General features: G+C 36.2%; 2 protein-coding genes and 1 long non-coding RNA gene across 11 annotated transcripts; 2 read left to right on the forward strand and 1 right to left on the reverse strand.

The window, feature by feature from the left end:
• Positions 1-6,646, forward strand: LOC107944311 (beta-amylase 8). 4 transcript variants are annotated; one of them, XM_041107266.1, is made up of 10 exons: positions 1-645; positions 1,362-1,586; positions 1,900-1,980; positions 2,109-2,312; positions 2,772-2,966; positions 3,288-3,452; positions 4,198-4,425; positions 4,883-5,095; positions 5,770-5,989; positions 6,306-6,646. In XM_041107266.1, exons 1-10 carry the CDS (start codon positions 271-273, stop codon positions 6,332-6,334), a joined length of 1,935 nt encoding a protein of 644 aa, XP_040963200.1. In that variant the 5' UTR covers positions 1-270; the 3' UTR covers positions 6,335-6,646. The 4 variants fall into 4 exon arrangements, with proteins under 4 accessions (XP_040963200.1, XP_040963198.1, XP_040963197.1 ...); XM_041107264.1 differs by having other exon boundaries at positions 12-645; positions 4,165-4,425; XM_041107263.1 differs by having other exon boundaries at positions 18-645; positions 4,165-4,425; positions 6,303-6,646.
• On the reverse strand, positions 6,588-10,463 carry LOC107946842 (alkylated DNA repair protein ALKBH8 homolog). Of its 6 annotated transcripts, none has more exons than XM_016881311.2 (7): positions 9,806-10,463; positions 9,627-9,722; positions 9,438-9,524; positions 8,557-8,676; positions 8,084-8,374; positions 6,965-7,030; positions 6,588-6,841 (listed from the first exon to the last, which is right to left on the reverse strand). In XM_016881311.2, the coding sequence occupies exons 1-7, from the start codon at positions 10,109-10,111 to the stop codon at positions 6,752-6,754; spliced, it is 1,056 nt and encodes a 351-aa protein (XP_016736800.2). In that variant the 5' UTR covers positions 10,112-10,463; the 3' UTR covers positions 6,588-6,751. The 6 variants fall into 6 exon arrangements, 3 of the variants coding, with proteins under 3 accessions (XP_016736800.2, XP_040963202.1, XP_040963201.1); XR_001697012.2 differs by lacking the exon at positions 6,588-6,841 and adding an exon at positions 7,245-7,369 and having other exon boundaries at positions 9,806-10,307; XR_005921899.1 differs by lacking the exon at positions 6,588-6,841 and adding an exon at positions 7,245-7,455 and having other exon boundaries at positions 7,014-7,030; positions 9,806-10,307.
• An 8,319-nt stretch (positions 10,464-18,782) lies between these two features.
• Positions 18,783-20,534, forward strand: LOC121224287 (uncharacterized). Its single transcript, XR_005921900.1, has 3 exons — positions 18,783-18,891; positions 19,363-19,419; positions 20,196-20,534. It is a non-coding gene; the product is annotated as an uncharacterized lncRNA (long non-coding RNA).
• The last annotated feature ends 7,098 nt before the right edge of the window (positions 20,535-27,632 follow it).

Below are 27,632 nucleotides of genomic sequence, written 5' to 3' on the forward strand. Positions count from 1 at the left end.
GGCTTTGAAGGCAGTTAAAATGTAATGGCAAACTTTAGAACGGAAGAAAGCAAAAACTAAAAAGTAAAAACGCAGTCGTAGTGGGAGAGATCAGAAATGGGAAGAGTGTGAGTGGAAGACAGAGAGCGAGAAGGGAGTTGATTTGAAGTGTGAAGCTCGAGGATGACGATGATGACGGTGGCCACCACACTAACTGCCTGACTCCCAACCTAAAGAAACACAAATATAATTTATGCAAAATTCCTAAATCCTCCAAGCTAGATCCCATCCATGGAGTCCCAACCCCAGCCCCAGCCTCAGCCTCGGCGACCCCGCGGTTTCGCTGCAACCGCCGCTGCGGCTGCTGCCTCTGTGAGCCCCACCGGCACTCCCTCTGGATCTGCCGGCGCACCCACTGCCTCTTCCGGCAAGGGCAAACGTGAGAGAGAGAAAGAAAAAGAGAGGACGAAGCTTCGGGAACGGCACAGGCGAGCCATCACTAGCCGTATGCTGGCCGGCTTGAGACAATACGGTAATTTCCCTCTTCCCGCGCGTGCTGATATGAACGATGTGCTAGCCGCCTTGGCCCGTGAGGCTGGTTGGACCGTTGAGCCCGACGGCACTACTTACAGGCACTCTCCACCTCCCAAACATCAACAACATTTGGTTCGTTTTCTCTTTAACTACTAAATTACTCTCTCTCTCTCTCTCTCTCTCTCTCTCTCTCTCTCTCTCTCTCTCTCTCTCTCTCTATAAAGGTGCCTGCTAATGCTGTTTGATTCCTTTATTATTTCGAATCTCTCCTCTTCTTCTCCAAGCATAAAGTTTACTGGCAGCTTTGTTGGGAGGGGGGGGGCTTCGAATATTTGAATATCATGTGGCCAGTTATTTCACCCTTAGTTGGTTTCCTTTAGCTCTGTCCAGTCCAACAACTTACCGAACAAAAATTAATTTACTTGAAAATATGACTATAATGTCTAGGCAATTAGTAATAATTTGCTACAGTTCTCAATTTCTTAAGTGGGATGAATACATCGTTATCTAGGTCAGCTTCGATATGTCATTTAAGCTGTTTTTCCGAACCATAATGTTCATTCTACGCACTTGATATATGCTAATCTTATGGAATCAAATAGTGTCAGTTTCAAGCATGGTTTGGATAGATATAAAAAATCTAATTAGCCCTTGAGCCACTGGAGTGGCGCCTATGGTTGAAGTTTGCTTTTTGTGGCTTTTAATAGCTTTTCATTCTTTGCTCTAGTCAGTATCCTGATAATTTATCTGGACATCCATATTGTAAATGCTTTACTGGGTGTTACTTTATGTGCACACTGCTTGATTTATCTTTATGACGACCGTGTTTTGACATTGATAATGCTCAGGGAGCATTTCCGGTGAGGTCAGGTGAAAGTCCACTAACGGCTACTTCTTTGAAGAATTGCTCTGTTAAAGCAACGTTAGACTGTCAGCAACCTGTTGTCAGAATTGATGACAGTTTGTCTCCAGCATCTCTTGATTCCGTTGTTATAGCTGAGAGAGATACACGGAGTGAGAAATATCCGAGTACGAGTCCCATCAACTCAGTTGAGTGCCTGGAGGCAGATCAGGTAAATTTTGAGCTACATATTGACTGCTTCTTATTCTTCCTTTCTTTTTCTTCATCCCTCTGCTTTTTGAGTTGCAATCTGTCTGTGTTTTACAAATAATAATGTCACTATTATGATTTGTTAGAGTAATTTGTTCTAGGATTATAGCCATAATTTAAGATTAAAAATGAATGTGGTTACATCTTCATATTATTCAAATGATAGATACCAATTGTTGCTTTACCTGCCATCATCTATGTTTTTCAAATTTCCCTGTACTTTGAATCCTTTGACGTTATAAATATATATCTGATATGGTGATTCATTGAAGCAGCTTATACAAGATGTTCATTCAACGGAGCACGATAATGACTTTACAGGCACCCAATATGTCCCTGTTTATGTAAAGCTTTCGGTGAGGCTTGGTCTTTGATATTCTAATTGAGAGTTTGAGATGCACAGTTCTTGTCGTGGCTTGTTAATTTTCACATTGACTTTCAAATTCTCTTTGTGGAAATTTAACTCTTTTCTATTCTTTGGCAGACAGGTTTCATCAACAACTTCTGTCAGTTGGCTGATCCTGATGGTGTTAGACAAGAGCTAAGTCATATGAACTCCTTAAATGTAGATGGAGTCATTGTAGATTGTTGGTGGGGAATTGTTGAGTGTTGGAATCCACAGAAGTATGTCTGGTCTGGCTACCGGGAATTATTTAACTATATCCGAGAGTTCAAGATGAAGATACAGGTGGCTTTCAACTAAATAAAGTTGCATTTTCTCTCTTCCTTTCTTTACTCTCTCGCCGTTGATGTTTAACATTATTTGAGAGTTGATGCAGTAGTGGGAAATGACTTTCAAGACTGTTTCTGTATGAATTACATCCTCTTAACATCTATATAATGAAACTTTTTAGGAATTCTGAAGGAACGTGTCTAATGACGTCTGCTTGTTTCAGTTTAAGTATCTTCATTTTTGAGTTCATTCTTTACTAAGCACTTTTTTACATGTGACGTAATGCTTTCTGTTTCAAAAGTTTCATTGGTTTTTATCCATGCATTTCTAATTTTTTTTACTTGTATTTTCTTCTCAAATCAGAAAGTGGTTGACATATCTAAACTTTTATTCTGCATTTGTTGGAGTATTCTATTGGTGGTCTTTAGCTTATATGAAAGCATCTGTCTTAAAGTTTCTTATTCACTTTTGAAGGTTGTAATGGCATTTCATGAGTATGGGAGAACTGATTCTGCTGATGTACTGATCTCCCTACCAAACTGGATTTTGGAGATAGGAAAAGAAAACCAGGATATCTTCTTTACTGATCGTGAAGGAAGGAGGACGACTGAATTTTTATCTTGGGGAATTAACAAAGAACGTGTTTTGAATGGAAGAACTGGTGTTGAGGTACTGAAAAGCTGATAATTTTTCTATGCAATTATATTTTTGTAGTTACCTCCAGCCTCATCATCTCAATGGGTTGGAAAAGGTAGTTTGTCTATCCATCAGTGTTTTAAGTTTTAACCAATTACAAGTGGAAACTATTCCTCTTCTACATGTTTCAACATATTTTGATCTCTTTTCCCCTTTCTCTTTCATCCAAAGTAATGTGTATCACATTAATCTTTTGATGCATGTAACCAAAAACTTATTCAGGTACTCTTGCTTATATTGATTATCTTGCTTATACTGATTGCCTTTCCTAGTGTTATTGTCATTTATTTGCAGGTCTATTTTGATTTCATGAGAAGCTTCAGGACAGAGTTTGACGATTTGTTTGCAGAGGGTCTTATTTCTGCAGTGGAGATTGGACTTGGACCATCTGGAGAGTTGAGGTATCCCTCTTTCTCAGAAAGGATGGGATGGAGGTATCCTGGCATCGGTGAGTTTCAGGTATCTGTTAACTTTAACTCCTATGTCTTTCAATGTTTCTGTTTCTTTTCTGTATCTAACATATGCAGGTTTGGGTGTGAATTCTAAAACACAGTTGGATCAATCTTCTCTGTTATCCAAATGATATGCCATAAATAGGTTCAACCTGAAAATGCAGTCAAGCTACCTGATCTCAACAATGTTAGGTTCAATTATAATCAAGCTAACATTAAGATCAAGCTCAAGTTAGAATACTTGCTTACATGTATATTCATATATTATATGCAAGTTATATGAATATATTTAAAAAAGAAACTCGAAGAGTGTTAAATTTGTTAAATTTAGCTTTCTTAACTCATTAGTGTATGATGTACATACAAGTCTAAATATTCTTCAAGTCAAGCCCAGTTATCAAATAGATATGCTTCCCCAAGTTAAAAGAAGAATGAACTCATAAATTGTTAAACCAGCTCATTCTCTTCTGGACCTGGTACTATATTTTATGCTCATATAGTGTGTTAAAAGAAGAATGAACTCATAAATTGTTAAACCAGCTCATTCTCTTCTGGAACTGGTACTATATATTATGCTCATATAGCGTGTTTTATGGTTATTTATTGTACTGCATATGAAAATTTGGCATTCTCTCTATATGTGATCAATATCTTTAGTTGAGGACTTGCTTGCATATGCCTGTATGCAATATTTTCCTGATACCATCAAATCTGTCCAGTGTTACGATAAATATTTACAACAACATCTACAGAGAGCTGCTAAATTGCGTGGGCACTCTTTCTGGGCTAGGGGACCTGATAATGCTGGTCATTATAATTCTAGGCCACATGAAACGGGATTCTTTTGTGAACGGGGTGATTATGATAGCTACTATGGGCGTTTTTTCCTCCATTGGTATGCCCAGGCACTAATGGACCATGCGGATAATGTCTTGTCTCTAGCAAATCTTGCTTTTGAGGAGACCAAGATTATTGTTAAGGTATGCAAGTAGTGTACAAAAGATAAGCTAGCTTTACCTTTTATACTGTTCACTGCTTGACTTGTCATTCTTTGACTCCTTGTTAATAAATAGTCTGTTGATCGTGTACTTTTAATTACTTTTCATGCAATTAAGTGTAATTTTCTGTCAATTCCCTTCTAACACTGAACCTAGATCCCATGCTTTATTGTATCCTGGTCATTTACTGGTTCCAAATCTAAATGGATTAGACAAATTAGGTGATTCGCAGTGCATTTTTAATTACTTCCTTGCAGATTGAATAATTTCATATGTTAAACTCTGGTTATGTATAAAAGTTCTGATGTATGGCCTGCTTAGTTTTTTGAACTGAATGAATGTCATTATTGTCAGTGGCTGGCTCCTGAAGGTGATATTTGATTAGAGCTTACAAGATATTAGAAAGTACGAAGGATTAATTTTTTATTCTAATATGCAGATACCTGCAGTTTATTGGTGGTACAAGACTTCCAGTCATGCGGCAGAGCTGACAGCAGGATATTATAACCCTACCAATCAGGATGGATATTCTCCAGTTTTTGAGGTTTTAAAGAAACACTCTGTGACAGTGAAGTTTGTATGCTATGGGTTGCAGATTTGTAGTTATGAAAATGATGAAGCATTTGCTGATCCAGAAGGTTTGAGTTGGCAAGTGAGTCTTTGTGGTGTCCTATGACTTCCTTGATTACTTTTAAGCTACAGATGTCTTTCCTCTGTCATCTATTGAAGAGTTTTTAATGCTAAAATTAGTTCTTTGCCTTTTAGTTGCATCCTGGCTAGCCTTCAATATTAAGGATAGGCAAGTCTTCATGAATACTTTTCACCCATATTGTATCAAGTATCTAGCCTCAAACTAGTTGGTAGCATGTGAAAATGTTCAACTTGAATGTTAAGTTACTACACACAAATCTGGAAATAACATCACTTGAGACTCGCTAAGATAACTGGCCCTATGATGTGGATTAAAAGGGGGCAGTAAATAAACTGACGCTTATACCGTGATAGCCAACTGTTGGATTAAAAGAGTAAAGTATTATGTTGGAGTGAACTAACGTGATTTCCTGATACTTGCTTTTACCTGCTAGCTTATTGAACTATACAAGTGATCAATCACTTGCCCTCAGTATATCATTTTCTGAAGTTAATTTCTAATATCGTGCTTTAGACTCTCAAGTCTTAACTGCTAGGTTAAGCAATAATAGGTGTAGAGCCTCTTCTAATACTATATAAGGCCACAACAGACGCCAGACTGATTTGATCTGATTAAATCCCTTAATCCATTATTATTGGCAATATAATTCTGAAGGTTCTAACTTACTGCCACAGGTTCTCAATTCAGTCTGGGATCGAGGATTGAAGGTTGCTGGTGAGAATACACTTTCATGTTATGACAAAGAAGGGTGCTTGAGAATAATTGAGACAGCCAAGCCGAGAAATGACCCTGATCGTCGCCACTTTTCATTCTTTGTCTATCAACAGCCATCCCCTTTGGTTCAAGGAGTAATATGTCTCCCAGATTTGGATTACTTCATTAAATGCATGCATGGTAAGAATAATGAAGTTTACTCCCTATCTTTTTAAGTGACTCGATGAAATGGGTTTCTTAGTTCTATTTTACTCCATTTTCTTCCATATCATACGGTGTTCTCAAAAGCTAGAAATGAAATTTCCATATTTGACAGCTAGGTTATAATTTAAATGATTAGAAATGAACATTAAGATGCCAATATGACTTTGTCGTTGAATAGCCTTAGGCTGTTCAGCTTAAACACTGTACATAAATGGTCATGGAATTATTGTTGTCTTTACTGTGTGCAAAATTTTCTTTTCTAATTAAATTTTTTGGTAAATATGCATAGCAGGAGATATCACGGGTGATCTAGTGCCCTGATGATGACGGTGGATTTTGCTCTTTCTTTACACATACAAAGTAGTACCAGTTTGGACTGTAAGGTAATAATGTTAACATGAAAGGTGTAGAACTGTAGGTTGTTAGGCTTCTGTCAGAGACTATACTGAGTTTGGGCTGGTTGTATTTTCTGTGCTCTTTTCATCATGTAATTAGTGATTAGTCACCTCAAGGTATGGTATTATGGATAACATTGCCGGAATCCAGTAAATATTGTTAGGGGGATCTCATCGTGGGAGAGAAAAAAACATTGTATTTCATAACACTCATCAAGGTTTGATCATCCATTGACCATGCATGTGCCTTAAATCAGAAGTTTCTACTTTAATGGTACAATTCCTTAGTTTTGCAATGCAAAATTTTCCATCCGAGCACAACATCCATTCAACATCAACATTGTTATGTAGCACAACAAAAGCCTCCTCCCCGTGTTTGGGATTGAGAGTCACAGTATTGGGGAAATTCGCATTGGCAAGGTCCTCTTCTCACCTGCACCCAAGGAAGATGGTTTTCAAGTCTCCATCCCTAAAAAATCTAGTGACCTCTTCATGAATTAAGGTAATGATATAAACAATGCCACAACTACTTCTCCAAAGCCTAAATCTTACAAACCTTACGAAATGTGAAAGATACTCTTCTCGAACCCCTTCTGATCATTGTTTCATTCACCTTGTCAATCTGCAAATTGTGCATTAATGGACCTTTTAACATTCACAGATGATGATAACAATACAAAAATGTTTGAGTGCAATCCTTGGAAAGCTGATATGCCATCCAAAGATACCTTACTCACCAAGTTATAAAATATCTAACAGTCATACAAATTACGGTACTTTCTTATGACCTGATCACCAAGGTATTATTTTCTTCGAAAGACATAAAAGAATAAAACCTCATAATTGGCATGAAAATCTCAACTCTCAAGCAGCAGCAAGAAGGAATGTTAGTGATTTCAAGATTCCCCTTAAGTTTCTCTCCAAATCACACCACAAGCCTCTCAAAATTCTGCCTGTATGTCTGTCAAAAGGATAATGATGTGCTTCCCTTCATAAGGTTCATGCCTTTGCAATGCAGCCATATACATTTAAAACCTGAACATAGAGCTAACAAACCCTAGGTGGTAAGTCTAAATGCTCAAACATTATCCATCACCAAATGAAATATCATGGAATCACTTTACCTAGGGATTTAAGTTGCAGTCATGGACACGTTTTTGATTGTGACATGTTTATTACAGTTGTGGGCATAACTAATGCTATCCAGTCAACTACAGCTAATACTGGCAGCGGAGAGAACTGAAACAGCAAAATAGTGGTCATAGTGTCACACTGTGCCACTATCTACATCCCACTTTTACCCTCAACATATATCTAGTCACTCTTTAAAATTTTCATCATAGTCCAAGCATCAGAATATTAGGAGTGATCTACTATTAAGTTCCACAAGCGTGAAGCATTGATAAACTCTGAAGACTTCTCAATCCAAAAGGCCAAACACATATATGCAAGAGATTTGAAGCTTAACCTTGGTTAACACTACTTGGAAGATTTGGTTTTCCACTCCACTCAACTCTCTGTCTCTTTTTCCTATTTTTAGTTTTCACGACAATTCATTTCATAGCCGTAATCATTGGGTTTATGATGGCAACAGTAAAACTAAGATTTCATAACCTCTAAAAGAGAAACTTGCACAGACGAAAGTATTCAGTAATCATCTAATCATAAAGCTTACCTTATGATGGGGAATATAATGATGCCAAGCGCATCGTGCCTCCCCAGATAGAAGAAGCATTGACCGAGGAGGAAGATAGACAGCCTTCCTAGAAACCTCTGAGCAACTATTAGGATTTTCAACTTCCGTGTCACTTATAGAGGCAGTTTTAGGAGCCCATGAACCTGCTGTGTATCTTCTGAACTCCATAATGCAAGGCCCTGCTAGTGAAAGGCTGAAAATTAATCCTTCAAATGCTGAGTGAGTGTCTATGTGCGGGGACAAGCCCACCCCAGGTGGGTATTCATTAACCTGTAAGGTCACTACTGATCTTCAGTCTTGCTAACATCATCCCCCTAGGTCCAAGCTGTATGTCTATAACCATGACATAGGGCTCAAGTTTTTTTTCCCCTTTCAAATCAAAACATGAAACCTTTGGTCTATTTACAGGAAAGTAAATAGAAAGAAGTGGGAAGGAACTTGCTACTACATACCGTCAATTGGTCCAAATCCAGTTTTTCAGGAATGTCTGGAGATAATGAAATCCGCTCGAGTATAAAGGAAACAAATGATGGAAGTGCACCCAAATGCTGCTTTGTATCAACATTCCTAGTCTGTAACATAGAAAGGATATATAGGGGGTTAGAGAGGGCTTTAGGAGTTCCATAATTCTTAGATTATAACCAGCAGATTACCAGATCATAAAGCAATTTATATTTTATACTGGTATCAGGAGTTAGCAAACAGCATTTACTGAGAAACACATTCATAAATGTATATTTCTTCTAGACCAATCATTCGAAGCTCAATAACACTAGTGCTTTGCTTGGTGGAGTGGAAAGATGGAAAACTGAAGGGTAGAAAAAGAAGACGGAAAATATAATTTTTCTTTCCATAGGTGTGCTTGGTAGGAAAAATGGAAAAAGGGAAAGAAAAAATTATTTTCTTTATCAATTGCTTGGTGGAGTTGAAAATGAAAGGAAAGAAAATAAAACAGTTGAAAAAAAAATAATTTTGAACTAACATACACTTCTCTCTCATTTTCTCTCCTCTCATCATTCCAATTTAGAAGGACTGGTTTCTATGCATTAGGATGGAAAATGATAATCTTCTATTTTTTTTCCTCACTTTTCTTCCCTACCAAGCACACTCCAAATCCGTTTACTGTGCTTGGTTGGGTGGAAAAGTGGAAAGAAAATGAATTTGGAGTGTGCTTGGTAGAGTAGAAGAGAATATCCTCGTAACCTCAAGCAACAAACTTCTTTTCCCAGGAGCCCAATATGAAACCTTCTAAAGTTCTTCTAAAAACTACATTTGGACTAATGGTACAGAGTGAAAATTAGAAGAAGAGAGAGCAACAATAGTGAGCACTTACATCATAACAAAATTTATATCCATAGTGCTGAACCCTCCGTTTCGAAAGACTAATCCAAGATCCAGTATCAACTGCTTGAAGCAATTGCTGAAAAGAAACAAAGGACATTAGGCAGTTCATACATCATGGAATAAATAAAAAATAAAGGAACAAATCAGTAAAAAAAGCCTAGGACACCTAAGTTCTAACCTCCTCTTCCACAGCACTGATGAAGTCATGGAACAAATAGAGTCCTGGAATATTTAAATCCGAAGCGTTTAGCGAGACTGGAACAGACGCCATTCCCTAAGTGTAAATAATGGGCACATATATTAGTATCAGCAGAAATTACAAAGGGAAAAAAGACGACAGAGGAGAGAGTGGCAGACCCTGGAAGACGGTGGTTGCAAAATGGAATGACGGATGTGTAAAGAGCGGCCTCCAAGGTGAGGGCAAGGGCGGCCATTCAAGGCAATGAAAGCAGAGTGAGCAGAGGCTGGTTCAAGAAAAGAGACAATAACACGAGCACCACTTTCATCAGCTGCGTACACACCTTTGACCTCCCCAAAGGAGCTAAACGCAGATACGATGGTGTCAAATTGAAGTCCCACCGCAGGGCCACAGTTTGCCACATAAAGGTTTGGGCTTGACTCGCTATCTCCTTCTTTGGGACGAACAAATCTGGGCATGACCATATCAAAACCTATAACAAAATCGAAATAGAGATAACGAGTAGCCTATCAACGTTGGTTTGTGATTTGAAGATATAAATTATGGGTTGCAAACAGAAACGGAAAGAATTTTAATGGAGATATAGGGCGGCAGCTGCAGAACCAAAGAAGAGAGAGAAATTAAACAATAGGGTTAATTCGCGATACATCTTGAAATTATAGCCCAAATTTTAATTTGGTTCTCAAAGTTTAAAATATTCTAATTGAATCCTTAAAATATTAATATAAAAATTCAAACATAAAGATAAAATTCAACTTTATCATTATTAAGTGGATGATAGCTTCATCCGACGGTTGTAAAAATACATTGAATCCTAGAAATCGATCTTAAGTACCGGATATTAATGCATGCGCTACACGATTTTCTTATCGATAGACATGGGTAAGCTGCACTATCCAATTCCATTTCATCATTTGCCCCTATTCCTCGTACCAATGCATTGGTGGCCCCGGCTCCATAAGGTTCCTGTATTAATCGAATGACTTGAAGGCTGTCCAACTCCAGCACTACATGAGAAGCTTTTAGCTGCCAAGCTTGCACCAACCCATCATTTGCGCCCCATAGCTCAGCATCCATTACCGAACAGACCCCAATATTCCGACTAGATCCAATAACCCATCTTCCCCTATGATCCCTTATACAACCATCAGCAGTTGTCTGTCCGGATATAGTATTTCTCTCCCCATCTGCGTTTATCTTCAGCCACCCCATGCTCAGGCTTTTCCCAGGTTATGCCACGACATTCTTTGCTGCCTCCTAGTGATTGTTGTGCTCTCATACTAGCGCTAGCACCAATGAACTCTTTGCACAAACAGCGGCCCTTCTCAATGGTGCTTTCTTGTTCATAATCCACCAAATTAAATAAAATTGAGTTTCGCTTGAGCGATAAACACTAACATAATATACCGAATAATGTGTCCCAATCATCCGACTTCATTGGAAAGTATGATGGCTGTTGGATATTTACTTGTAACCATTCCTGAAAGTCCATATGAAACAATATATTCATTCTTTCCGGTATAATAAGAGAGGACCATACCGACATAGCTGGGAAACATTTTCGCAAGACATGATCAATATCCCTGTTTTGCTACTAAAGAAAACCCCACTGCCACACAAGGCTTTTTCCCACCATAGTGTTGTCATCAAAATTGACTAAAAGTTAGTTTCCTTTTGCTATTGCGATTGAAAATTATTTTTAAAAATTTTAGTTTGGAAAAAATGTTTTTTTGTTTAAATGTTGTGAGAAAATGTGATTTATAAATTTTAGGTGTTTGGCATTGATAAAAAATTGTAATGGAAAGTTAAAATGCATATGATATTGGAAATTAAAAAAAATTAATTTAGATCATATTTAATAATTTAACATAATTGTACATAAAAAATAAAATTTAAATACTTTTTAATTAGTAATATCCTTCATGCTTATAGCTCTATTCTTAACCTGATTAACCGAAATATTTCTCTGTACACGAGCCAATATGTTTGTCTCGTCGTTTCCATCTTCGTCAACAACCATAACAGCTTTATGCTTGTCCCCATCTAAAGTAGTCTGCTGCACAATGACCTGTTGTGATCCCTGGGCCGTACTTCCTGACCCAACTTCCATGCTTCTAGTTTCTTTCATGTGGCTTTCTGTTGATGGACTCCCAAGATCATTGCTGGCCCTTTTTATTAACAATCGGTGGCTTAGGCCCATGCGGCCTTCTTACCTTTATTATTCCAAGCAGCTGTATGTGATTCCTGCATGGTGTCAGTTGTCCTTCCCCTAGAATTAGCATCCTGTACGTCATTCTCCCAAATATGTGCCGAGATATCAGCATCCCCCCTCATCCAAAAGTGCAAATCGCGAGTTCTCCGTCCTTGCCTTATTCCTCCTCCGGCTAAGCGCCACCTGCATCAAAGACCACAGAGAGAGTTCTCAGTTTGTTCCTTATCCGGTACTACAGGAATGGGATCTGGCGATTCCTTATTTCATCTCGATTACCAGTCTGATCGATTTGGCAATTATATTTAAAATGGCCAAAACGACCACATTCGTAGCAAATAGTTGGGAGACCTTCATACTCAACCCGCTGCTTGAACCCGTCAATGCCCAGAAAGGAGATCAACGACTTGTTCAAGTCAATGACAGACGCTATTCTCGCTGCTTGAACCAAAGCATGTTCACTTCAAATGAAAAAACAAATTGAAATCATGGGGGTGTAAGCCGATTTGCTCCATGGATTGGAACATCCAGGCTTGCTAATTCCATCGGAGATGGAAAGAGCGATCGAAAAAGTAGAGAATAAAGAATTTGCTGATGTCGATAGTGATGCTATGGAAGGGGTGGAGGGTACCTCGCACAGAATGTCGTTTAAAGATATGCTGATGTCCAAACAGACGGACGAAGAAGTGGACAGCGATGAGGAAGGATCGGATCTAGGGTTGGGTGATGATATATCTTCATGGTGATGATGTTGAGATTAATATGGATGGAACGTATTCTGACATTTTCTTTTTAGAGCGGGTTCATGATTTAATTAATCAGAGTATGAAACAAACTGTGGTTGTTAAACTGCTGATTGGTTATAGAGGGCTTCATGGAAGGCTTAAGAGCTTATGGGATCGAGAACCAAGAGGGTTATAACAGGACATTATCTGGATGATCTTGGATGGTGTACGGGCATTATCTACTAGTGTCACGAGGCTAGACCTTTCGTCTCGCAAACCGTGCGGCCTTAGGCGATCCGTTTGCTCCAAACTCGCCTAAGTCAGCCTTAACTCAAATGAGGATTCCTTAAGAACTCCCCCAAGGCACCAATTGAAGAGCGGAAGCGATTTAAGCCAAAAGAAGCTAAGCCAAAGAACAACAGAAAGCCACGGAAAAGAATGCACACAAGGTGTTTGAGTAAATGCTCTCAGAACTCTTATTACACTTAAGAATTCAGAATACAATGGAATGGGTACAAATGAGGGGTAGGCTCTCTATTTATAGTTGAGTTCCCCCAAAACCGACGGTCAAGATACAATATATATTTTGGTATATATATATGAAATGAATTAGTAAAACTATATGTATGTTTGCAAATATGGTTGGTAAGTTATAATGCTATGTATAAATGTTTTGTTTAAACAATATCTAGCCATAATCGTTTTGGCACCAAATGTAATAGTCTTATACCGGGTCTGTATGGTTAGATCAGGTATAGAGTTGTTACATCTATTGGTATCAGAGCCTAGGTTTTCTGAATTCTTGGGTCGAGAATGAGTCTATCTGTACATGCCATTTTATGTATTGATGTGATGAGATGAGGTTTATTTATTTAATTGTATAATTTGTGATTTATTGTGAATATTGTAGAAATTTAAAGATGTCAAATAGATCTCGTGAAGAGTCAGAAAATGAAGTTGAGAGTAGGGCGCTAAACTTTGATAGAGAAAGAAATCAACAGAGAGCTGAAGCTCGAAGTGAATCGGTAAACTTGGGGGATGATAGGGAGCCTGGATTGGAAGAAAGAACTCAGACCGAAACTGAGCCGATACCGCCTAGAGAAGAAGTTCCAATTGCAGCTTTGTTACAAATAATGAATCAGTTATTACAGCAAGTGGTAAGAACTAATAATGTTCCACATGTTCCACCACCATCTTCTTCTGCTGCTGTTCCACATCCACAACCATCTATAACCAGTTATCGATCTCCCTTAGAGAGAATAAGAAAATATAGGGCTGAAGAGTTTAAAGGAAAGAAAGATGATGATCCAACTGAGGCTGAAGAATGGTTAGAAAACAGTCAAAGAATATTTGAAGAATTGCAGTGTACAGGGGAGGAAAAGCTGAAATGTGTAGTATCTTTATTAAAGGGTGAGGCTTATCAATGGTGGACCACTGTCATGAATATTCATCCTGCAGAAAAATTAATTGGAATTTCTTTGTGTTTGAATTTAGAAAGAAATATGTGAGTCAACTTTATCTGGAGAAGAAGAAAAGGGAATTTCTAGATTTGAAGCAGCATAACATGTCTGTTGCTGAATATGAACATGAATTTATCAGATTAAGTAAATATGCTAAGGAATTAATAGCAGATGAAGCTGATATGTGCCGAAGATTTGAGTGGGGATTGAATGAAGAAATTTATGTTCCTCTTATACCATTACATCTACAAGAATTTCCTATTTTGGTTGATAGAGCACAACGACTGGAAGAAGGGTTAGCTCGTTCAAAAGAGAAGAGTTTTGGGAAAAGATTAGCAACTAGTTCTGCACTACCACCGTCTTCAAAAAGAATGAGGGATTCTAGAGGTTATAAGCACACTTCTCCTATTGTTGAGCAAAGATCCAGAAGTCAGATAAGACAAACTCAGCAGACGATTTCTATAGGTAGTACTGGGGGTTTTAGAAGAAAACCAACATTTCCATTATGTGAGTATTGTGGAAGATATCATTGGGGAGAATGTCGACTAAATTCCCGAGCTTGTTTCTGATGTGGATCGAGAGATCATTTGATTAAAGATTGTCCAAAAATGTCAGAAAGTGTTATCGAACAGTCTACGAGAGGTAGTTCAGTTCCACAAAGAGGTAGAAGACCTGGAATTTCTGATGGCGCTCATAGTGGTACAAGATCGGTGAGAGAAATAGCTAGATCTGAAGCACATGCACCTACCAGGACGTATGCCATTCGTGCCAGAGAAGATGCTGATGCACCAGATGTTATTACTGGTACGTTTTCTTTACTTGATACTGATATTATTGCTTTAATTGATCCTGGTTCTACACATTCATACATATGTACAAAGTTAGTGTCTGTCAAAAATTTACCTGTTGAATTTACTGGATTTGCGGTTAAAGTTTCAAACCCCCTGGGCCAGCATGTTATAGTGGATAAAATTTGTAAAAATTGTCCATTGATGGTAAAGGGCCATTGTTTTCTAGCTGACTTGATGCTATTGCCTTTTGATGAATTTGATGTGATTTTGGAGATGGATTGGCTAACTCAACATGATGCAGTAGTGAATTGTAAACAAAAGTACATTGTAATAAAATGTCAGAATGGTGAATTGCTTCGGGTTGAATCTGATAAACTAAATGGGTTGCCTAGTGTGATTTCAGTCATGACAGCATTGAGGTATGTCAGAAAAGGGTGTAATGCATATCTTGCTTATGTATTGGACACCAAAGTATCCGAGTCAAAAATTCAGTCAGTGCCGATTGTGTGTGAATTTTCAGATGTGTTTCCAGAAGAATTACCTGGGTTACCACCGGAAAGAGAGGTAGAATTTTCTATAGATTTAATTCCGGGTACAACTCCGATCTCTATAGCACCTTACAGAATGGCTCCTACTAAGTTGAAAGAGCTGAAATCACAGTTGCAAGAGCTTACTGATAGGGGTTTTGCTCATCCTAGTCACTCGCCCTGGGGTGCGCCGGTTCTGTTTGTGAAAAAGAAAGATGGAACTTTAAGATTATGTATTGACTACCGACAACTCAATAAAGTTACAGTAAAGAATAAATACCCATTGCCTCGGATTGATGACTTGTTTGACCAGCTGAAGGGTGCCACCGTATTTTTAAAGATTGATCTTCGACCGGGTTACTACCAGTTACGAGTAAAGGAGTCTGATGTACCGAAGATAGCTTTTAGAACCAGGTATGGGCACTATGAGTTTCTTGTGATGCCGTTTGGACTGACAAATGCACCTGCTGTATTCATGGACCTGATGAACAGAATATTCAGACCGTACTTAGACAGGTTTGTGGTAGTATTTATTGATGATATTCTGGTTTATTCTCGAGATGAAAACGAGCATGCAGACCATTTGAGAATTGTACTGCAAACTTTGCGTGAAAAGCAGCTGTATGCTAAATTTAGCAAATGTGAGTTTTGGCTTCGTGAAGTTGGGTTTCTTGGACATATTGTATCTGCTGAAGGCATCAGAGTAGACCCGAGTAAAATTTCAGCTATTGTCAATTGGAATCCGCCGAAGAATGTATCTGAAATCAGAAGTTTTCTGGGGCTAGCTGGATATTATAGGAGATTTGTACAGGTATTTTCTATGATAGCTTCTCCGATGACACGTCTATTGCAGAAAGATGTAAAGTTCGAGTGGACTGATGAATGTTAGCAGAGTTTTGACAGATTGAAAGATCTACTAACAAAAGCACTTGTTCTAGTCCAGCCTGAACCGGGTAAGGAATTTGTTATTTACAGTGATGCTTCATTAAATGGTTTAGGTTGTGTTTTGATGCAAGAAGATAAAGTAATAGCCTATGCTTCAAGACAACTAAAACCACATGAAAAGAATTACCCGGTACATGATCTTGAATTGGCAGCTATTGTGTTTGCATTGAAAATATGGCGACATTACTTGTATGGTGAAAAATGTCATATCTATATTGGTCATAAAAGTTTAAAGTATCTGATGACACAAAAAGATTTGAACTTGAGACAACGCAGGTGGCTCGAATTGTTAAAAGATTATGATCTGGTTATTGACTATCATCCAGGTAAGGCTAATGTAGTTGCTGATGCTTTAAGCCGAAAACCTCTATTTGCTTTACGAACTATGAATGCTCAGCTGTCATTGTCTGATGATGGTACACTTACAGCTGAATTGAAAGCTAAATCGATGTTTCTACAGCAAATTTATGAAGCACAGAAAAATGATGATGAATTACAGGCTAAACGGGTACAATGTGAGTCAGGTAATGATTCAGAATTTCAAATTGGGATTGATGGTTGTTTATTATTCAGAGGTAGAGTGTATGTACCGAAAGATCCAGAGCTTGTGCAGAAGATTTTACACGAGGCACACAGTGGTATTATGTCCGTACATCCGGGAAGTAATAAAATGTATAATGATTTGAAGAAGATGTACTGGTGGCCAGGTATGAAACGTGATATTTCTGAGTTTGTATCAAGATGTCTGATATGTCAACAGGTGGAAGTAGAACATCAGGTACCCTCGGGATTACTCCAGCCAATTATTATACCAGAGTGGAAATGAGAAAAAATTACTATGAATTTTGTGGCGGGATTACCATTATCACCGAAGAAGAAAGATGCCATTTGGGTGATCGTTGATCGACTAACAAAGTCAGCACACTTCATTCTGGTACGTATAGATTATTCTCTGGATAAATTGGCTGAATTGTACGTATCTGAGATTGTCAGGTTACATGGAGTGCCAAACTCTATTATCTCTGATAGAGATCCCCGATTTACATCTCGTTTCTGGGAAAAATTACAAAAAGCTCTGGGTACTCAATTGCATTTCAGTACTGCATTTCATCCTCAGACAGATGGCCAATTCGAACGTGTAATTCAGGTATTAGAAGACATACTTCGATGTTGTGTACTGGAGTTTGAAGGTAATTGGGAAAGATATTTGCCTTTGATTGAGTTTGCCTACAATAATAGTTATCAGTCCAGTATTAAAATGGCACCGTACGAGGCTTTGTATGGTCGGAAATGTAAAACACCATTATATTGGACTGAACTCAGTGAGAAAAAGATATTTGGAGTTGATTTGGTTCGAGAAACTGAAGAAAAAGTAAAGGTGATTCGAGATAGTTTGAAAGCAGCTTCTGATCGACAAAATCATATGCCGATCTTAAAAGGAAGGAGATAGAATTTCAAGTTGGCGATAAAGTATTCTTGAAAGTATCACCTTGGAAAAAAGTCCTTCGGTTTGGTCGTAAAGGTAAATTGAGTCCACGGTTCATCGGCCCATATGAGATTACTGAACGGATTGGACCTGTTGCATACCGGTTAGCTTTGCCGCCAGAACTTGATAGAATTCATAATGTTTTTCATGTATCCATGTTAAGGCGGTATCGGTCAGATCCTTCACATGTTATTTATCCGACAGAGGTTGAGATTCAGCCCGATATGACTTACAGTGAAGAACCAATCAAAATTTTGGCACGGGAGACAAAAGAATTAAGAAACAAAAAGATACATCTAGTGAAAGTTCTTTGGCAACGACATGGAATTGAAGAGGCTACTTGGGAACCGGAGGAAACAATGAGGAAACAATATCCACACCTCTTTACCGGTAAGATTTTCGAGGACGAAAATCCTTAAGGGGGGAGAGTTGTAATGACCCATTTTCAGTAAATCGGAATAGCGGTTTCGTAACCACAAATCCGAGTTAGAAAGAAAATTTATTTTAATGTTGTGATATGGTCTATATTATGATAGGAAGGTTGCATGAAAATTTTGATAATAAAACTTTATTGATTATATGGTAAAATTTATTTAAATAGATTAAATAAAAAAATACATTTCCGGGACTTTGTTCCGGTAAATCAGATTTGTAAATATTTATTATAAATATTTACTAAGTTAGTTGTGTGTCTAATTATGTTTTGACTAGGAGAATTTGATGTAATTAGAAGTAATTACGAAAAATGGATTAGATTGAAATAAGTATGAAAGTTTAATTATAAATTAAAGAAAGTTAAAAGGACCAAATAGGCAACTATGCCTTTTTCTGAAATTGAGGCGGCATAACAAATGAAATATCTAAGATATTTTTTTAATTTAAGTTATATATATTATATTATGTTATTTAATTAATAAGTAAGTTATTATATTATATTATTATAATATTATATTATTATTATATACATAAAACAAAAGAAAAAGAAATGAAAAGAAAGAAACAGAATACAATTCGAAACGGAACATGGGAGAAACAGGGGAGAAAGAAAGAAAGAAAAAGTAAAGAAGAAAATTAGGGATTTTAAGGTTCAATTTCAAATTGGTAAGTCAAATTAAGTCCTTTTTCTTGAAATCTTTGAGTTTTTATGATTCTAGATCAAAATACTAGCAAGTATATGTTGAAATTTTGAAAGTTAGTAGAATTTTTTTTATGTAGTTTATATTGAATTAGTGGATGAATTAGAGGCTGAGTTGATGGAAATTCAAACTAGGATTGGGAAAAAGATAATTGAGAAATAAGTTAATGTAAAATTATAAGAAATTCGAAATTAAGGTTTATTAGTGAAAATTTGAGAGTTAAGTCAAGTTGTAAGTAGAATTTAAGTAAAAATAATGTATAGATTGTGATAGAAATGGAAATAATTTTAGTTATGAATTAAATTGAAATATTAGCTAAGGTAAGAAATTATGAAATTATTATATCATATATGTTTATTCTTATTAAATCATATAGGAAAGTTATTTGATTGTTTTTCTAATATATAAATGTTATGTGTTTTATATGAAATTGAAGAAAAAGGAAAAGAGAAGGCTAAGGAGTGAAGGAAGATATCATCTTAACCTTTTTGTTGTAAGTACTACAAGCTTATTTTATTTAAATTATTTTATTTAAATGTTTATATTATAGTATAGAATTATTTGGAAATAAAATAAAATAAAGTAAAATAAAAGATTATGGAATTATGAAATTTGTAAAGAAAATTATAGATGGAAAGTATATAGTGGTATATTGATTGAACATTAAGTAAATATTGTGACAAAAGTGTATATATGTGAAAATGGTGTGATAATTGTGAATTGTGAAATGTGCACTAAATTGTAATGATGGAGAAATGAGAAATCTTTTTCGAAATAATTCTATAAAGTATTTAATTGAATGAGATTCGGTTTTAATGCCCAAGTAGATGGAATTTAGAACTACCAGGATATTAGTGGCATGCCATTAAGGAACTTTAGCGCACTCTCTGATTATTAGCACGTTAGTGCTCTCTGACTACTAGCACGTTGGTGCTCTCTGATTTTAGCACGTCAGTGCTCTCTGTTTTGGCACATCTGTGCTCTCTGTATAGCACTTTAGTGCTCTCTGTTCATTAGTGCATACCAATGCACCTCTGTATTTGTTCCGTATATCCGGTGTGTTCTATAAAATCTACTTTGGGCTAAGATTATGATTTGTGGAAAAGCGAATCATTAAAATGCTAAGGTAAGTTTTATGAAGCTTATACGTACGTAAATACGTAATAACAGAATGAGTTTGACATATTTTGTTTAGATTTATTTATTTGTTTATTATTGTAGTGCTTACTAAGCCTTCACCGGCTTAACGCGTTTAATTTTAACGCGTAGGTACAGTTTGACTCGAAGAGGTAAAGTCAGGATAGAAGATCTCTCATCTCATCACATCTTCAAGAGCTTCAGAAGTAGGTACCATATTTTGAATTAAAATGGCATGTACATAGACAGTCAATTATGCTTCCATGTGTTAGGAATTAAAATGTAAACTCTTGGACTTCTATCTATTTTTAGGTATTTTACGTATTTTGGTATATATATATATGAAATGAATTAGTAAAACTATATGTATGTTTGCAAATATGGTTGGTAAGTTATAATGCTATGTATAAATGTTTTGTTTAAACAATATCTAGCCATAATCGTTTTGGCACCAAATGTAATAGTCTTATACCGGGTCTGTATGGTTAGATCAGGTATAGGGTTGTTACAACAGTGGTTTCGAGACCACAAATTCGACAAGGGAAAGTATTATTTTTATTATATTTTTATGGTCTAAAATTTCACGGAAAGATTTCGTAAAAATTTTGTTCAAAAATTTCGACGTTTGGGCACTCAATTTGGTCAAAAGGACTAAATTGTAAATAATACAGAAGTTGAATTTTATGTGTTAAAGGTGTTAATCAGTTATGAAATTATAAATTGGGGGTTCTTATGTGGTAATTAGACCGTTAGTTAATTGATGGACAAAAATAGACATAAGAAATGGGTGAAATAGATTTTTTTAAATAGGGGCATTTTAGTCATTTAGAAATTAAATGAATTAAAAAGGGAAAATAAGGCCAAAATTGTGTCCATCTTCTCCATGCTTGGCCGAATGTCTCTAAGACTCCATAGCTAGGGTTTTGGCCACTTTCAAGCTTGATTATCAAGAAAGACGAGAAGTCAACCTAAATCGGGGAAAGGAAAAGATCGTGGAGTAAATTGCAAAAATTACAATATTTTACACCGAGGTAAGTATGCATGTGAATTAATGCGTTATTTTAATTTTATTCAATATATTGTTGAGATTTGATTGAATATAGAATAAATATTTGATGTAGATCATAAAAATGTGGTTAAGTTTGAGAAAGGTGGTAAAATGTTGAAAAACAAGGTTTCCGATTGAACACTCGGAATAGACCGGAATACATTGAATAAAAAGGGGTCGCTAAGTGCAGATTCCCCGAGGGGTTGCTAAGTGCTGATTCCCTGAATTATTGACTCTAAAGGTGGTCTCTAAGTGCTGACTCCACCGTATCTTTGATTGTGAAAGGGGTTGCTATGTGCTGATTCCCCGTATCGTTGAATTTAAGGTGGTTGCTAAGTGCTGAATCCACCGAGTAACGAATAATATTCCGAGTGTTCAACAGGGAAATTGGAAAAGTGAATGTACATATGAAATGGACAAGATTATGTGAGGAATATTGGGTTTGATAATTAAAATCGACCCATATGTAAGATGGTATGAAATATCAAAACTATAAGAGAGTAAATTTAGAAATAAGACAGTTTTGAACAACAACAATTGAGAAACTTTGAAAATTCACCATAAATGGTGGAAATTGAATTAGAGGCTGAATAATATATGAAATTGAAGCTAAATGAGTCTATTTTCACATGAAAGAAACAAGCAAGTAAAAAAGTTATATATTTTGAAATATTTGAATTTTAGTGAGACAGGGTTGAATTGATTTCGAAAGCCCCTGTTCCAACTTTGGAAAATTACCAAAAATTGTAAAAAAATAATTATGGAATGTAATTTACATTCTTGAATTTATAAATGAGTCTATTTTCAAGAGAAACAATCAAGAACATCGTTTGAATTCTGTACAAAGAGTTAAGTAAATTTTAGTAAAGAGAGGTCAGAGTTGTCGAGCAGTGAAATAAGGGAAGATTTAAAGAATAAAATGTACTAATTGGCTAAACCAAAAATTCTGAAAATTTTATGGTAGAAAGGTATACAAGTCTAGTTTCCAGGAAAATTTACGGAACTTAATTTGGAGCCCTTTAGCTACAGATAAAAATAAATTAGTGATCGTGATGCAGAAAAACAACTTGCCGGAAATTAAACAAACAATGAAATTTATGTTTGAATCAAATTATATTTCTATGAAGTCATGTTAGAAATTTGTTTATTTGTCATATTCTTACTTACTAAGCTATATGTTTATCCCTCTTTCTTTTCTTTGTTTTATAGTGTTGCCAGTTCAGCTCGGAATTCGGAAATAGTCGAGAACTCATCTACACTATCCACAACTTTTGGTATTTTGTAATTATTACTTCTAAACTATGACATGTATAGAAGACTTGATTTTGATGCTTTATGTTACAAAGTATTTAGTATAGATGTAATATATGTTATTTGATAAATCTTTTTATGCAATCTATATAATAGTAGTTAAAATATTAAGTATGATTTTAATTATGCTTGAGGATATAAATGTTGGTTGAAACAGAATTGGTCGGGTTATAATCTTGAAATTTGCAGGGGGTTTTATGTAAAAATAAGTAGAAATACTGCTTAAATTTATAAAAAAAAGTAAAATGAATGAAGTCAACTAGTAAAATTTATAAGAATTTATGTTTTATTTTAATATGTTAGTTATTTATCTAAGAATTAATTGTAAATTGTTTGATATGTCCGGTAGTGCCTCGTAACCCTGTTCTGGTGATGGTTTGGGGTTAAGGGGTGTTACAAGATTGAACTTTTTAGACACGAACTCTCTTCCTCAATCCGTGCAAAGAACTTTGATATGGCAACCACTTTGGTTCTCCACCATAAGCTTGAATTTCTAGAACTTTTCATAAGTTTCTGACTTATTTTCCAGAAAATACACCCAACTCATGCGACTATAATCATTAGTGAACAACAAGAAGTAACGGGGCTCCCACCTAAGGACTCAATTTGCATAGGACTACATAGATCAGCTTGAATTAATTCTAAACATTCAATAGCTCTCCATGTTTTTCCAACAGTAAATAGAGTTTGCTTTTCATAAATGCACCCCTCACATAAATCAAGAGAACCAATTTTTGGTAGTCCAAGAATCATACCTTTATCACTTAGCAATTTCAGGCCTTTAATATTGAGCTGTCCATACCTCAAATGCCATAGCTTCGAGTCATCCTTTGCACTTGTAGCAAGAACAAAGTTCTCCATGTTTGAAACATCCAACAGAAACATCTTGTTTGGAGTCATGTGGACATGGACTTGTTTGCCTGACTTTTTGTTTTTGATGATACATGCATCATCATCAAATATGACAGAATATCCACTAGCCATTAGTTGTCCAACACTCAATAAATTGTATCCTAAATCAGGAACAAATTGAACATTGTCTAAAATTTTTCCTTCTACATGGCTAGTAAAAAATTTCACTGTGCCTTTTCCTTCAACTTGCATCTCCTTTTGTTCCCAAGCTGCATCTTTATCTTTTGTGACTCATCAAGCACCTTGAACAAGGATTTGGTGCTTGTCATATGATTCGAACAGCCGCTGTCCACAAACCACAAATCACTTGGCTTATGGTTAGCATCAATACAAGCCATAAAAAGCTTGTTTTCCTCATCACTTTTTGCTGCAAAGTTAAATTTTTGATCCTTATACCAGCAATCAGCTTTTATATGCCCATATCTGTTGCAATGATAACATTTTATGCCATATTTTATGTTACCTTGCTTATTGTATTGCCTCTGTCCATCATTCATTCCTCTGCCTCTGCCGCTACCATAACCACGACGACGACCACCATGAAATCCTTCTCTTCCTCGATCATTGTTTGTTGAACGGTCATTGTCGCCTTGATTTGTGAATGTTTCATTTACTTGAAATGCCTAATTTTTGCTCTTTTCTGCTAATCTGTTGATTCTTGCCTCATGAGATTGAAGAGACCCCATCAGTTCATCAACGGAGAGAACTGACATATCTTTAGATTATTCTATAGCAGCCACAACATGATCAAATTTTGTCAAGCTTAGTAAAACTTTCACTACAATTATCTCGTCTGAAATTTGTTCGTCGTAAGAGCGCAATTGGCCGACTATTGTCCTTGTTCATGAAAAAAAATCAGCAATTGATTCACCATTCTTCATCATCAAGGTTTTAAAATCACATCGTAGTGATTGTAATTTCACCACTATAACCTTTGAATCACCTAAATTGACCATGCTTCATTCGATGTGGTTGCTGCAGCAATTCGTGAGAAAATAGAATCATGAACCCCTTACTGGATAATGAACAATGCCTTAGCATCGTTTTTCTTGGTTTCTTTCAATCTCTTTTCTTCTTCTTCATCAGGTTCAAGTATGTCAGCGCGACCAAGTCCTATAGCTCTTGTGATCTAAGCAATATCTTTACCTTGATGCTCCATCACTCATATTTCTCACCACTGAAAATGGGTATGAGTTGTTGAGAGGAAGAAAAACCAGCTGATGCCATCCCAAGAATACACACTCTCTTCTCTCGTGTTTCCCAAAGACCCAAAAAGTTGTTTCTCTCAAATACCCAGTGGAGCCAAACCTAACTTTCACTCAATTGCCTAAAAGATCAAACCTTGCTCCGATGCCAAATTTGTTGAAGATGGAAACGTGAAAAAGACAATTACAATATGCATCAAAGTTATTCTATTATTGATGAACACTGAATTAATTAAAAACAAAGCATAAATGCCTATATTTATAGGCTTACAAAGAAACTATCTTAACACAAAAATAACTAACAATTTATTCAATTAAACTGAAAATTTGGAACTAACAAAGATTCTACCAAGATACTTGGTCAACTAAATAACCCACTACTTTGAATTAATTCTCAACATAATTGACTCCCCAATTCCACCTAAAATAAATCAAATAAGCCAAATTCATTTCTCCATTATATTGATGAACACAGATGTGGAGTGGGCTAGCAATGAGGGCATTCATTAACATCACCTGCCAGCCTTTTTCCAAAGCATGGATGAATTTTAATGGGCTCAGTTAAGCTCAATTTTTCTAACTCTCTCAGTTATGCGTTTGGACACTTTTAGGTTCAGTTTTTTTAACTCTCACAATTATATAATAAGGAAGTAGAAATGATTTACAAAACATATCAAATCTTAAATTTTAGTATATCAATCTATACAAATTTATTATTAAACCAATAAGGTGATCAGCCTTAGAACAGAGTTAGGGACATTTCCACTTTCCCTTGCCCATGATGTTGAAATTTTAAGTGACATTAACTTTGTTCCCCAATTAAGTTTGGAATTCAATATATACTTAATATTTTAATATTTTTTTAGAATAAGACAAATAAAATTAAATAGAATTGTTTTTTTAACAACTATAAAGTGGAATCATTATAGTTATAAATACATTTTCAAATAAAAATTGAATTAATTTAAAGCACAGACAACCTTAAAGAATTTGTGATATATAATAAAGTTAATTATAATAGTTTCAATAACCTTCAAATAACATTTTGTGAAATTAGTTTTAAGGAAAAGGAAGCCCCGTTTCGTGTTTCATGAACACCAACTGATGAAGCATAATGATGGAAGGAATAGAGGTAACTGAACTGAGTTAGGGCCGGGAGAGGCTGAGCTGCTGCTGCCTTCTATTGATGCAAATGCATTTACAGAGTACAGCCATACAGCATACAAATTACCCACCCAAAAAAAAATATGGAGAAATCATTTGGCCTTGGAAGTACAGCTTGAAGGAACGTAGGATAGATTGGAGGCATGGAAATGCAACCGACAATCGAGATGACACGAGAACTCCAGCGGCCCAAGCCGCCCAACTTTCCATCTCACCCGGGCGCCTCCCTTCAAGACGAACGTAATCAAATCTTTATTAAAACCGGCCTCCACTTGGTCTGCTTGTTCTGGACCCAAGGGTATGGGTGATGACTGCACTTCATAGTTAAAATCAACCGAACTGTTCTTATTTACTTCAAAAGCTGGTGCTACCAACTGGGCTATGTCTTCTCCTTCGAAGCTAAGCGTGTAATTAGAATGTAGGAAGGTGGCATGTGCCAATCGGTTCCCATTCCGAGCTCTAATTATTATAGTAACCTGTATTTCAAGAAAACCGTTAAAGTGATCGATCTGAATCCGGTCGAGCTGAGCGTTTATGACGCTAACGTAAGGCACCCTGGGATGCATAACCAAATAGCCTACGAATATAACTATGCCGGCGATGATGACTGCTAAGGTGAGGAGTGTGCAGATGATGACACCACACCACACCAATGCATTCCTCCGTCCATCCCTAGCCGATCGCGATGATGGTAGCTTTGAGTTTGAGGGCATTGGGTTGGGATCGATAACAACATTCGGATTGGAGGATTTAACAGTTTGCTGGTTTTGGTTTTTATGGGAGACTTCTTATCTAGGGCTCCAAGGAGGTTCATGTGATTCATCTTTAGGTTTTTAGGCTTCTCAAGATTGGTAAGGTATAGAATTGTTAATTATCTCTAAGTGGTGGGGAAGGTTTTGGTATCTTCTTTTCCTACTTTCAAAGCCTTTTTCTCCTCTGTTTTTCAATATACATGTATTTATAAGACTAAACCCACTCTATCACGTTATAAGACTTCTTATCTAGGGAAATTGTTAATCAAGGAATGGTAGACGGTCACTTTATCACGTTAAACCCAAATAAAAAAAGTTCTAAAAATAAAATGATACATAGTTTAGCTTAGCTTGCCGTGCCATTTGCTAACACTTAAGGCTTCTCCATTTCCCACGCAAAACCTAATAGGTGCATATATGCGTACGCAATATTTGCCCACCCAATGTTTCCTGTCTATCTATATAGTAAATTAATGAAACAAATTATTAACATAGGATATATATATATAGTTAACTTAAATCATCTTGTTTAATTAATTAAAGAAGGGTAGTTGAAAGAGAGAGTCCTGGGTGGTGGACTTGGTAATTTTCTACTTAAGAATACTGGTAGCAGCTGAAGCTGAAGAGACTGGAACTCATTGCTGTAAAGGGAAGGGCATTAAATGCAAAGCAAGGAATCTCAAGGAGCCGGGTCATTATGAAACTTCAATACACAAATATGTTCACTTCAGTTCAGCTCATTAGATGGGTACCTGCGGAATGGGGATTCATCCAAACCTATCGGTGGTGGACCAAAGGGGGGAAAGGGAAACAGGGGAAGTAGAACTGTAGAAGGACCTTTTGTCGCAGATTCCAAGTATTACTAAAGTTTTTAATTACATAAGCTGGTTAAAAGGTGGTTCATATGTATATATTGTAAATAATTAAGAATATTTGTTGATTTTTTAATCCCTTTGTGAAGTTAACTGTCTATATATTAAATAATTATCTAAAATAAAATAAGATTTTCTCTTATAGAATTATTATGTGCTTCTTTTGATTTCTAAATTTTTTAATATTAATAAAAAATAGAAAGATAATACGGTTTCAGCGCGGTCAAACTCACGTCTTATTGCATTAATAGCAATATTTATGTCAATCGAATTAAAACTCAATCGACTAATCAAAATTTATATTA

This window comes from Gossypium hirsutum, chromosome D12 (assembly GCF_007990345.1).
Source record: "Gossypium hirsutum isolate 1008001.06 chromosome D12, Gossypium_hirsutum_v2.1, whole genome shotgun sequence".
NCBI classification, from domain to species: Eukaryota; Viridiplantae; Streptophyta; class Magnoliopsida; order Malvales; family Malvaceae; genus Gossypium; species Gossypium hirsutum.